We start from the raw sequence: 13,499 nt of genomic DNA, 5'->3' as shown, positions 1-13,499 counted from the left end.
ACTGTAGGTTTTTTTCGTGCCACATCCACGACACGTGATTATGGAATGTTATTTAGAAACACAAATTCATCACATACCATCTTTAAAAATGAAGGAAATAATTTAATGATTTCTCCCGCCTTGTGGCTAGACGAGAGGGAGTGTACTACTGTAGTACTGTTTAAAAACCACCCCGTTCCTACTCCTGCCCTTTGACTCAGAACCCCTGTAAACCCGCTAGGTAGTCTGCAGCTCCGGGTCAGGATTATGTACCATCTGAACCCAGAAAAACGATTTGATTTTTTTTATGCAGGAATTGATCCAACGAGACTTGTTGGCCTGTTCGGCTCAAGTATTCTTGTAAATTTTTAAACTTCCGAAATTCTCTGTAGGTATGTAATGTCACAGAATAGGACATGACAGGCGTGATGGTGATATAAAAATAATAAAAGAATACTAAACACGAAAATATTTACAAAACATTTATTTTTCAATATAAAATGACTGTTTCCTAAACATACGACATGGTGTTCGAAGAGTTTAATGACAATAATTTAAAGAGTAAAATTATGGAAAAGGGTGGAGTCTTTCCATATTGCAGACCCAACACAGGTGTATACTTTATGACAAAATATTACCCTGTGCCTGTTTATTGGTCGCTTAGAGCTAATCTTTCAAATAAGATAAATACTTACAATCTAGGCCAACTATGCTTTAACACGAAACAAATCAACCCAATTCTCACGGTATTTACAAAAAAAAATAAACAATGAATTAATCTAATGAGTTATTTGTTGATTTACTTGAACGTTATTAAAAAGTTTCGCATAAAACAGTTTTTATTACCACTTATTTAAAGTGCTTGCCGAAAAAAGAAAGAAAGCGTAAAATTAATTTGAAATTGGATTTAGAAAATGGAAGTCAGTAGATAAGTAAAAACGAGTTTGAGTAAATAATGAGTCGAGAATATTAAAAGTAAACAGTAGCAAGCAAGAGCACACGATATGTTAAGCAAATCGATTAGCATATTTTTGCAAAGGTAATTCTAAAATCGTATTAACGATGATTCATTGTTTAGAATGCGATGAAAGTATTAATTACGCATGCATTTATATTTTTTTCTATCTTCAAGCATCCGTGTACCGTTTCTCTGAACGTTAGAAATGCTAGTTTTTATCTTAAGTGAAAGATTATCTCGTGAGCGCTTTGCAACCATCTCAAAGAGTGAATATGAGTTGTACATGAACTAAATTATATGGATGGCGATACAAACTAATATCATTGCAATTGTTGCATAGAGATACACATCACACCGTAACGCAGGTTACGGTCTCAAGTTACATGATGGTCGATAACTTGAGGTAAATTGATTAAACATGTTTTTATAAAGTTAAAAGGCCTATCAAGCCCTTCCGACACATGATGGAAACAAACAATTTAAAGTGAAGTGTTCGCAGGCCCAGACAAAAGAAACTGTGCAGTCTTGTCGGAAGGATGTAATTACAATAACCATTCTAAATATTGCGAGCTGGTAATTATGTATTTGCACTTAACCCCTTTATTTTAAAATTTATTTAGGAATAACATTACATTTACGTCCCTCTACTTACATAAACCTAACAATAACACATCCTATTCTAACTTTATGTACAAAATTATAAAACGAGTAACAATAACATTTAACTACACACATCAAAGGAATTCAATAATGGCGGATCTAGTCGCCATCTCGATCACAAGCTGGTCGTATCCTTACATCTATAAATAATGATCGTGATCTGATTAAATACTTTGGTCTCTTACGCGATACAGATGTTTGATTTAGAACAGCAACTTAAGCTTAGAACATTATTTACAAGACAACATTAACAAATATTTATCCCATTCGCACGTTGTTCATATTTCAACAACAGAACAAAATATGGCAGTACGCGATGCTTTACACTCCTGTTTGGTTTTTTACACAAATCGATTACGAATATCGATTTATCATTGAGTTCTCGATTGTCTCAGTGTATCGGGAAGTACGGCGGAGTGATCGTTGGTAGGTGGTCGCCGCATCGAGGGAAGTTCGGAGGCACGGGGGGCAGGTCCCCTTGTGTGCCGATGTGAAGAATTAGGTTCATACCTATTACTATGTGGTAGATGAAGTGACAGTGGAACAACCAATATCCTGAAATAGAAACAAATATATTAGAATTCAGCGTTAATCAATTCGATATAACAACAGCTGTTTGAGAGCATCATTATTGATAAAGCGTCTGTCTCAAGAAGAGAAGAAAACCCTATTTAAAAGCACTAAACTGGTTATGTTTGAAAAGAGATTTTTTAACATTGATGCTGTTCAACCTAATATAAACCTTATACATCTAAAAATAAGTGTGAAATTATTACCTGGGTTATCAGCCTTCAGTCTTAATACGACGTACCCATTGTTAGGTACAGCAAGAGTATCTTTGAAGGGAGGGAGGTTATACTGCCTGTGTAGCAGACCCTTTCTGTCCAGGTCCAGGGCGTGTTTCAAATTGATCTTCTTTATATTCTTGTCTGGAGATCTGCCGATACCGATCACGTTGTATGGAGTACCGTGAAGGTGGAACGGATGCGACAGATTCGGTGATTGTACTGTAATTTTAAAAATGTTTATGTTAAGATTTGTGTAGATGGTTTTTAGTACTTGAATGGAAAAGTTCGCATGGGGCGCTTCGTTGAAAAATATATTATTTTCTATTTTGTGTCGGATTCTAATTAGCTCAAAACGTATGTGTCCTACAAATAAACCCATAGTACAAGTATACTTTACGTTGAACGAAAACGAAACGAGATTACGTTAATTGTAAATCAAACTCGTACTAAAGCCTCTGATTTCTTGTTTTAAGTGCAGTTAACATTTTAAGTTTTAATTTACCATTTAACAGAAATATCTTAATTAGTTTCTCTACATCTTTATCTATATCTCTAAAAATATTTCACCAAACTAATTATATTTACCTTCATCAACGAGTACGATCTCAACAATGGAGTTGAGTGGCACGTCTATCATATGCGTGCAGCGGCAGTCGACGGCGCAGTTGGCGGGTCTGTTGTCTCCGTTGCAGAACAGGTCTGGGGACAGCTCATGCATCTGAGACAGCGGCGGGGCTGGTGGAGCTCGGTACGAGATCTCGTCCACCAAACTCAGCACGTGGTCACCACCGGGAGCCACTGGAATGAAGGAATAGAGTTTTTATATCATTATTGGTTAAAAGATATTGTGTGTACTGATTACAATTATGACAAGAGGGTTTTCATTAGGTTGGTAGACTATCAGAGAGTATTATGAAGTGTCATGCGATGAAGTGGCATTAAATGCAATAAATTAATTGTTTCAGTAATTAGGATAGGACTTTAAATAACTTTGATTTCAGTTTTTAGTTAAACTGACATGGGCACTAACAATATCGTTAGAACTTGCATGGGATATTTATCATGTTTATTAATTTCTTTGAGATTCTGATATTTGATTTTGATTTCAGTATTATTAAAAATAAAGGTGTAATGTAATCTAAGCTTACCCAAGTAGTTTCTGTAAGTGTTTTCCTGGAACAGGTCCTTAGGTTTGTAGAAGTGGAACCTGAACGGCAGGAAGATCTTGACATCAGGTCTTTCTTGCAGGATGGCCTTGTCCACCGGCCTGGCGGACTTCAGGTTACTCACGCACACCGCATCGTTTCTCTTTACATTGCAGATTGCGTCCAATGGGTTTAGAATCTATAACATTATTTAGGGTTAGAAAACAATTTCAAGTAAAATTGTATAATAGCAATATGTGCGAACTTTAAAATTTTTTTCCAAATATTTTTAATCGCATTGCTTTTTTTTTGTTATTTCTTAAACAGTATAGCAATGCTTTATTCTTGTTAATTTAGCATTTAGATTTATTGAAGCGACTTAATGTGCTAAAAGCTTTACACACACAGAATGGTTTAGTAACATTGTTATTATAAAATATAAATAGGATATTTACACAAAGAAATATAGAACATTTACAACCTGTGTCTCGGTGCCAAGTAGATGTCTACTGGAATACCCATCATGCACAAATCAATCCATGCAAGTCATCTATCTAAAGTATATAGAAAGAATACTAGTGCTTTATATACAAATATACAACAGTTTTTTACAACTGATGTGTATCTAATTCTACTCAATAACTAAATAAACATACACTACAAGGTAAATAAAATGAAGCGCTATTTTTCATAAATTTTATTAAATGGTATAAAATTTTACATTCTTATAGTAATTTTTATATTATTATGATAAATCGTAACGCCTTATTCTCGTTTACGTTTAGCAAAATATACCTACTTCGCTGCAAGTTATGTTCGATGTTAGTTGCGTGTTGTCGTTTCCAATCGACTAGGACACACCGACATTTATTTTATGAAATTTCCGTTGGCACAATCACACTGACTTCTAGTAGCCGTAACAATTAACAAAATTCTTAATTAATGGTAACTTCACGTGCGCGTTCTGTATATCTATAGTCTACGTTACAATATACAGTCTTCGTATGTGTACGGGTGTGGTACAGAGTGATCATACTACTGTGTATTTACAAAAGGTCCGCAGTACTTTATTTACATTTATCATAAACGGTAAGGGTGCATGCAAAATTGGCAGGGTACGAAAAGTCTTACAATTCTAAGCAAGTAGGTCTAATAAGTAATTTTTAAATATATACAAGTAATAAATATATCATTGGTGAAAATAAAATTATAATGGCAAGTTGTTAGTTACAGGACGAACAAGTCTTGTTAAAACTATACTCAATACGCGAAAGTAATAATTGTTGGTTCAAGAGCCTCAAAGTACATATTATTGGCGATATCAATAATTAAAACGTAATTAAGAAAATATCACCGAATATGGCATAAAATTAAAATTGAAGTCAACTCGCAGAGAGAGTGCATCCATTGTTAAATAAAATCACAAACCATCATTAACTCCCATTGAATCACTCTTGTAAAAAAATAAACACAAACGGCAGAATCGAGCACTTCGAATCCGCCGGACACATCACACAAAACAAACATAAATTTACACTTAGTTAACATATTTAAATCAACTGTACATAGCTGTGTGCTGTACTTTTGTTTGCACATGCAAAAACTGGGCAATTTTCTAGGAACCAATTTAGTGGAGCGAGATGGGAGGGAGGTGGTCGCCGCATGTGGGGAAGTTGGGGGGTACGGGAGGAAGGTCGGCCTGGGTGCCCACTTGCAGGACGAGGTTCATGCCGATGACGATGTGGAACAGGAAGTGGCAGTGGAACAGCCAGAAGCCGGGGTTGTTGGCTCTGAAACGGATAATGACGTAGCCGTTGTTCGGCACAGCGATGGTGTCCTTCGCCGGGGGGAGGTCTCCTTGCTTCAGGTGACGCTCGAGCAGACCTCTCCTGTCGAGGTCGAGAGCGTGCTTCAGGTTAATTTTCTTCACGTTCTGGTCAGGTGATCGGCCAATACCGATGACGTTGTAGGCGTATCCGTGCAAGTGGAACGGGTGAGATAAGTTTGCGATTTGAACTGGAAAATGGAAAGTACAATCAAGAATTTGCATCTATTATAATTATCGTAATCGTAATCTATGTATACGTGATGCATTACTTCCCGTTATTGTATTCGACGTTGTATATAATTAGCGAAGAAACAAATCGATTTACGTGATGATAACATCGGTAAATAAGTACCAAATTGAGTTATAAATTGACTATAAGTGGTTGTATTGATTTAAGTTAATTTTGACAGGTTATTAAATATAATGTAATGAATACATACCTTCGTCTACCAACACAACTTCGACAACAGCGTTAAGAGGTATATCGACCTTGTGTGTGCACATGCAATTCTGTCCACAATTGGCCGGACGGTTGTCACCGTTGCAGAACTGTTCGGGGTTAATGTCATCATACTGACTGATCAGAGGCGCTGGCGGTGCCATGTATGATATCTCGTCTATTAAACTGATCACGTGATCTCCTCCAGGGGCAACTGCGGATATTGATTTTATGTTATAACGTGGACGATACTTACGCGCAATGTATTAAGGAAGAATGTTTGTATTAATAGCTTACCTAAATATCTGTTATAAGTGTTCGGCTGGAACAACATCTCGGGCCTATAGACGAAGAAACGGAAAGGCAAGAAGATTTTAACATCAGGCCTTTCTTGAAGGATAGCTGGGTCAATGTGCTTGGCGTTCTTCAGCTGACTGACGCAAATAGCGTCGTTCCTGGTAATATTACACCTCGCGTCCAGCGGGTTCATCACCTGGATAGTTAGTGAGGAGAAAGGTTCGTGCAATTACTAGAAATACGTGCAAATGTACATTATATACTACTCAACTGACTACAGTTACTAAAACTACAAAGTTGTAAAATTGTTGCACTCTTGCAGAAATTCAATCAAAGTGCAAACACACACCTTCTCACAAACCGCTACATCGGTATGTAGTCGAATTTGAAATTACTACAGAGACAAGTTGGTATTGATATATTTACAAAACCGGTAATTGGTACCGGTAACTATTTCACCTGACTGTACATGGTCTAATTCGTCAACAGCTATAATTTGATTTTTCGCTTTAATTTATTCACTGCTGCGAAAATTGTTTCATATCGGCTCTATACCGGTACTTATGTTTGAGCAACGAGTTGGTATAAAGTCGACACTTGGACCATGTTTAATCGAGGCTGTCGTGTCGGCACCAAGAATTCAGTATGCAATATCCGCTGTTTAATAATTGAGGCGGGTAGTCTCGTGCCACGGGCTACGTACGCCATGCACCTCGCCACGAACACCAACTAGAACACTGCACCATGATTACGAGTGGTCCATCCTTCTAGTCATACTACTACCAACTTAGAGGAAAGGTAGAAAGAAATATTTACATAATCATAGTTTCAATCATCTACTGGTCTACAAGTGGTACTTTAATATATTACAGTATCGCTGTATGTTACACTGGCTACTACTACTCACCACTCCTTGAGGAATGCCGACATCGTAAGTAGGTGGCTGCGAAGATGGCTGGTAGGGTCCTCTGGCGTATCGGAGGATACCTAATTGTTGGGCTCTCTTAATACCGCACTCGCCAAGACCTCGGACTTGGATCCAGTAAGCTCCAGGAATGTTGTTCGCTTCGATTACAAAGTCGTAACGTTCGCCTGCAACATGCGTTATAACATTTTAATATGAATTTCATTAGGATCTAGATAATTTGCAAATGTTGTAAAATAGGAAGCATGTATGTATGTTATACAATGTTTTTGCTCGACTGAGTGCACTAGCTAATTAAACACTTTATTACAACACATAGGCGTGTCTTATTAAAATCGTAATCGATTGTATTATCGCTAATTACATTGATGCCGGTATCATTACGATATAACACTAAACTTTCTTTGGATGTAAAACAATTTATAAGAGAAATCTTGACTTGATTATTTAAAGTTATATCATGGAACCGTTTAAATTTTCATAGGATGACAAGACGAGTAAACATGTTATTGTTTTCCATTTCCCGTCTGCATAAATTGTCGCCACTCATAAAAGAGTGCAATCACGTGTGGGGGAACTTCTTCTGTATATATCGTTACAACGGCCATTGTTCGAAAGCTAACTCGTAAACATGTGTGTGTTTATTGCTTCCTTGTACAAAACTAACCTGAGAACGAGATGATGGTGTTTACTTGTACCGGATGCACAGGTTCGCCGTCAGTCGCAATAACAGTTAAATTGTGGCCTTCGAAAGTGACCTGAGCAGGGCACACGGACGCGAAAGCGTTGATCATTCTGAATCTGTAACGTCTGCCGGGCGTGATGGTGAACACTTCCAGGGGCGTGTTGGTCATGAAGCCAGTGTTGGGATCTCTGAATTGACCCTTGCCGTTAATCAGCACGTTCTCGGGATCCTGACCAGTGTTGACGGCAAGACGACCTGGGTACCTCTCCGCGGCATCCTCGTGCAACCAATCACTAAGCAGCATTACGTGGGTAGTCAAGTCGTAATCGTAGAGATGACTGTTGGGGTCCTTGGAAGGTGGCTGACGTACGACGATACTGCCATATAAACCATCAAGCTTCTGAAGACCAGTGTGAGCGTGCCAGAAGTGGGTACCTGCGTTACCTTGCCATTGATATCTGTGAACAAAATTTTACAATATAAGAAGTTGTGATTTAACAGGCACAAGTTTAAGAGTAAATAATTAGAAATCACATACCTGAAAGTATTTCCTTGCTGGATGGGGCACTGCGTCACAAATGGCACACCGTCGTAGTACTGAGAGCCTCGTTGCCAGATTCCGTGCCAGTGAATGGTCACCTCCATACCTTCCATGTGATTTTCTACATCGATGACAACTTTGTCGTTCTCGCACACTTGGATGGACGGTCCCGGCAACATTCTGTTCGCGGTGAGGATTCCACGCTCGACTCCATCGGCCAGCACACACTGGCAGTGCGACCATACCACATTCGTAGCGTTTGGTGTACATACTTGACACGCCCTGCAAATGGAATGTGTGACATAAGTTATGCTCTATTTCTTTATCAATATCTGTTACCCCACTATACGTACACTATAATGAAATAATGTAGTTTGCATAAGTCCTGTCGTCACCTATCAATTACGTGGCCTAACGGAATTTGGATCGTTGTATTTAAGTACGGCATTGAATTGGATTCCGCTAACAGTTGGTGTGAAACAAAGCGTAAAATGTGCGAAATGGAAAAGTCGGTCGCTAGGTCGATTTTTTCCTGCGCACGACTTTGCGTGAGCATCTCGAAAATATTTTCGACTATCTCGGGATCTTGGCGCAGATGGCAGAGCTGTTACGAAATACAATGAGGTAAGGAGTTACTCAAGTCTTAAGCCTTTTTTTAAACTGTTGTGATATAAGACGATAACAGTGATTGTAAAGTAAACGTCTGATCCGTGCAATTATAGAGGCACAATTGAATAGACTTCCGACTCTGTTAGCTGCTAGTGCTGCAACTTCAATCAGAAACGAGGAGTCTGTTATTATTGTTGGAAATAAGAGCGATGACCGCTCATCCAATGTCACCGAATGATCTGTCGCAATGTTTACACCTTGGTTCCAAATAGGTTTATATCCGTTGAAAAAACACAATGATTCCTTTGTTTCCGTAGGTGCAAAGGAAACAAACTTCATTAGCATTAGTACGCATTGAGCTACTTTGGAAATCAACTACAATTTTCCTTATATGTTCGCGTGAATTATTTTCCGTTCTATTTGAAACAACACAATGATTCAGAGAAAATTACAAAGTATCTAATAAGCCCAAATAAAAATTATAAAGGCTACTCACGCTCCCAAAACCGTGTACAACTCAAGAGTGAAGTGGTAGTAGCAAATCCTTGGTGGTTCATTCTCCCGGCAAGCACGAGCGCACTCATCAGGGGCTGACAGAGCTGGGTTCCTCCTCAGCTCGGCTGTCGCACTGCTTGTGAAGTCCAGATGCTTCAGGGAAGGTTTCCCGTTGGCATTCCTCGCCAAAGATGGCAGAGGGTTGTTTCGAACGCCACCGCTTAACGGACCGCTGCCGCTGGACGCGAATGGGTTTGAAGAAGGTCCAGAAGTACTGCCAATGCTACCAAAGGAGGCAAAGGGGTCGCTGCCCGAGGGGTGAGTTTGTACGAGGCCGTGGGTGGAGGAGAAGGCGCTGCTGGAGCTCTCGCGGAACGGAGTAGCTGTGCCTGCCTGCCACCATGATGCAGATGTTGATTGATCGTCGGCTGTGCTTATGGCTTCTGTAAAAGAAAGAAAATTCATTTAAGTCTTTGTTCAGTCTTGACAAATATCTGCCATAGTGATAAAATTATCTTAATTGTATCAGTTTACAGAAAAAACTTTATTTTCTTTTTTTTGTGACCAATGTCATCTCTATACTTGGCCTGAAAGTTGGGTACAAGGTGACGGGTGGAGGTCGTCTCGGTCTGTTTGGAAGTTCATTTAAATTAGCCAGTTTTTGCTTGAACTCAATGGTTGAAACAGATACAAACGTAATCTTATTTCAATAGAAAATTTTCTTTTATTTGACCACAATGGAAATTAGTGCAGATGCCAAGTTTGACTTGGTTTTTGTTAATATTATAATATAGTCCTAGATTGCATCTTGTAGGTCAAAGTTGTTGGTAGAAAATATAACAACAATAGATACAAAACTAATGCATTTGGTAAAGTATGAAAATTAATAGTCCAAACCGACATCACAATAATGAACCTACACTAATATCTCTCGCAGCCTACTCACCAAAACCTAAATACGCAAGTAAAGCTATCGCAAAATCAAACCATAGAACTAAAGATTAATGACTGGCATACATAACTCATAAACACAGATGTTTCAATGGAGATAAAAGACGTGTAAATTACAAGCGTTCCGAAGGTATTTTAAGTGGAACGAATGATCGCGAATCTGTAACGATTTTCCCAAGAACTGACAGCAGTTGAATGTGTAGGTACTGACGATAAGTTTATTAGATAAGTCGGTACTGAGTCTCGACAGGTGCGTTAATGCAAATGCTGTACAGCAGGCCCCCGTGTAATGGTTACAAGACTTGTTGTCACGAAGTTTTCGTAACGTGCGGTCTCGCGTCCTTAAATTAAAGGGACTTTACTTCCTAGTCCACCGTTACAGTTTTCTCGAAGCATTAATTGAACATTACGCAGTCCGATACGATCGTTCAATTACCACATTATTATAAATGTTTGCTCAATATTTGTAGTGATGTGATACCGGTTTCTGTAATGATACCTTTTAGGGTTCCTCCACGAATAGCTTGCGAACCACGCATTGTTCGCGTTTACGTTTCGCAACCGACTATTATAAACTATTAACTTGTAGATATGCAACAAAAACTGTTCAATTTTATTCTGGTTGCGGAACATATAACAATACGTTGAACGAACTTGCTAGTTTTTTGTGGAACCGTTTAGGTCCAAGAGCCTTGAGGTGACTGATACTTTTATTTCCTTATTGGTAAACACTAACATTGGCTGGCGATTCGTTACGGCGCCGGCGATTACAGGCGGGTTATCAGAAGGGTTATTATTTCGAATTACGAGTCGCGTGTTTCGTTTTCTAAATCGATGGATCGTGTTGCTTGTAGCAATGCTGGTGGAGATTACTTCTCGTATTGCATAGGTAATTAAAAGTGGCATTTATGTTTATTAATGCCTAAATAAATCATTCATTAAAGTATTTCAGTATAAGGTGTTAGGAAAGTGTTGTTTACTGTACTGACCTATTTAAGTTAACAACTTTAAGTTAAAGATACTAGATACTTCAATGATTTTAATCTTACAAACAATTTTCGGATAAATAGAGATCATAGCATCAAGGTATTACAGTTCAGCAAATTGATATCACGTGGTTCACACCTTTTGAAAGTACGTAATCAGAATTCAGTAAGTACAGACCACAAAACCCGCTCATTAGTTGCATAAATATGCCACCCAATAAGTTTGTTGCCGCTACTTAGATCTAGTTTATTGCTTATTTATAAGGAGCATAAATTGTTGCTATCTAATCAGAGATTAATTTAGTGCCAGCTGCTGCGGTCGCCTTGTGGTTGCCAATCAGCCCCCGAGGATTTCTCTTTTCGCCTAAACACTGGATGTAACGTGCAGCATAATGCGTAAAACATACCATTCGCGGAAATGTTTAAAGATGATTACGGAACGATTACGGAAAAATTGCACATGACTAATCTATAATATGAAGCTACTTTGGTCTAGTTACTTAAACGTCTGTAGGAAATTTTCTTGCACACTTTTGTGTAGTTCTTCCTCACGTCGCTTTAAGTAACAGCAAATAATAGGTGCAATGTTTAGGGAAATGTTTTGGTTTTCGAAATGTTCGTGTTTTGAGCAATATTTTTTGAGTCAATTCCGTTTTTGTTTCGGATTCTACTTTACAAATTCGTTTCAGTGCGAAATTGATTAAGAAACGATTTATTAGGTCAGTTAGTAAACTTGCAAAATTTTGAGTTTGTCGAGGTAAAATCATGAAGCAAGTTATAATGAAATCACCACATGATAATGTGGGTTGGAATTTAAATAATGTCTATTATATTTTAATGAACGTGAAATATACCTAGAGCTAAACGCCTCGTTGATCTAGTGATTGTGAATATATGGTTCCTGGGATCGAAGCCTAGATTAAAACAGTATTCTTGGAAAACATTTTCAATAAAGTAATAAAATATTTTTTGCGATCGATTTTGTATTTCCTGAGCTTTTTTCTATATTTAATGTATTGACGTTTTAACCTATTCACTCGGGTCATGAAGACACCCAGATTATACATATCCGGAAACAGACTCTGGAAAAGAATTTCACTTCTTAGTTCGCACAAGGAAGCTTGAAGCGAAGTGTCTCGTGTATCGAAACAATTGGGTTACTGACTGACTAAAAGTTTTCAAACATTGGTATATTGGCCACACAAGATTTGCATCGAAACATTGGTGCAACTCAATAGCCATGCTCAAAGAAACGTGTTTGCATTCAATCAAGTTGTTTGCGATTCGCTTTGCCGATGACTCGTTCCGTTCATCTAATCGTCTTCGTGAGCACATCTGTTCACCGGATTATTAGTACTATTACTGTACCGTTACACGATTACACTTTATGTGTTTAGTTAAATGATAGCATTACTGAACGCATACGAGCATGCAACCACAGTTATGATTTTTTTCCTTACCCACATAGATCTTTTTGTACTGATAGACGTATGTGGCTTGATAGAGTGCCTCTTGAGATGGTATCAAGCTTTCAAAGTAATGGTTTTAAATGAGGCTTAATTATTTAGTCGTGTTATGTGCATACCCATAGAATATACAGTTTAATAGTTTCTTTATTTGCGTATTCAACAGTTGTGGTATTTTAATGGTGCGATAGAAATGAGATGACATAATACTACTATGTAAGTAAGGTTTGTTCTGACCGCAATAGATTAATTGAACCGGCTACTTAGCTATGTGCTAATGGTAGCGCTGACAGTTCACATAATAGATTATGTTGGATATTTTCGTTGCTTGGTATTTTATCTCCGTACAATTATATAAGAAAGCGAATTATCGTTTTGATTATAGCCTTAAGGCGGACTTGTATGGTAAAATAAATGTTTAAACTGTAGATTATAATCAGTGTAATATTCGCTCCTTAAAAGTATTAAATGATCTTAAGATAGAAAATCGCGTGTAAGAATTCGTGGGCGGAAATTGATTGATAAGGTGCTATTAAGCATAAAAGGTCGTAAGTTTACCCACACAATTTTCAATTAGCGACCCACTTGGCAAGTGTGCATGAAGAAAAAACGTGGCGTGTAGTGCAACCTACTCGTTGATAGAACAATATGTATGTGGAGTTTGTGAAATAAATCAATCATCGATCGTTCTACTTGATTGTTTAGCCCCTTTATATACGTCGTTAACCACGTTATGAGGCGAGGTGT

General features: G+C 38.0%; 1 protein-coding gene across 2 annotated transcripts in view; it reads right to left on the bottom strand.

Moving 5' to 3' along the window:
* Nucleotides 1–448: 448 nt before the first annotated feature.
* Nucleotides 449–13,499, bottom strand: part of LOC118266894 (uncharacterized) — a 53,834-nt gene continuing 40,783 nt past the window's right edge. The window contains exons 2-9 of one of the 2 annotated variants that reach the window (XM_035580510.2): nucleotides 9,351–9,792; nucleotides 8,243–8,527; nucleotides 7,687–8,162; nucleotides 7,002–7,186; nucleotides 3,534–3,729; nucleotides 2,971–3,183; nucleotides 2,374–2,604; nucleotides 449–2,152 (exon numbers count right to left, since the gene is read on the bottom strand). In XM_035580510.2, the coding sequence (XP_035436403.1) occupies nucleotides 1,989–2,152; nucleotides 2,374–2,604; nucleotides 2,971–3,183; nucleotides 3,534–3,729; nucleotides 7,002–7,186; nucleotides 7,687–8,162; nucleotides 8,243–8,527; nucleotides 9,351–9,792 (2,192 nt within the window). In that variant the 3' untranslated portion in view covers nucleotides 449–1,988. Of the gene's footprint in view, nucleotides 2,153–2,373; nucleotides 2,605–2,970; nucleotides 3,184–3,533; nucleotides 3,730–4,212; nucleotides 5,547–5,798; nucleotides 6,012–6,094; nucleotides 6,291–7,001; nucleotides 7,187–7,686; nucleotides 8,163–8,242; nucleotides 8,528–9,350; nucleotides 9,793–13,499 lie in introns of those variants that run through there. The other variant, XM_035580511.2, reaches the window with a different exon arrangement.

This window comes from Spodoptera frugiperda, chromosome 23 (genome assembly GCF_023101765.2).
Source record: "Spodoptera frugiperda isolate SF20-4 chromosome 23, AGI-APGP_CSIRO_Sfru_2.0, whole genome shotgun sequence".
Taxonomy (NCBI): Eukaryota; Metazoa; Arthropoda; class Insecta; order Lepidoptera; family Noctuidae; genus Spodoptera; species Spodoptera frugiperda.
This window is presented reverse-complemented; position numbering and strand designations above follow the sequence as displayed.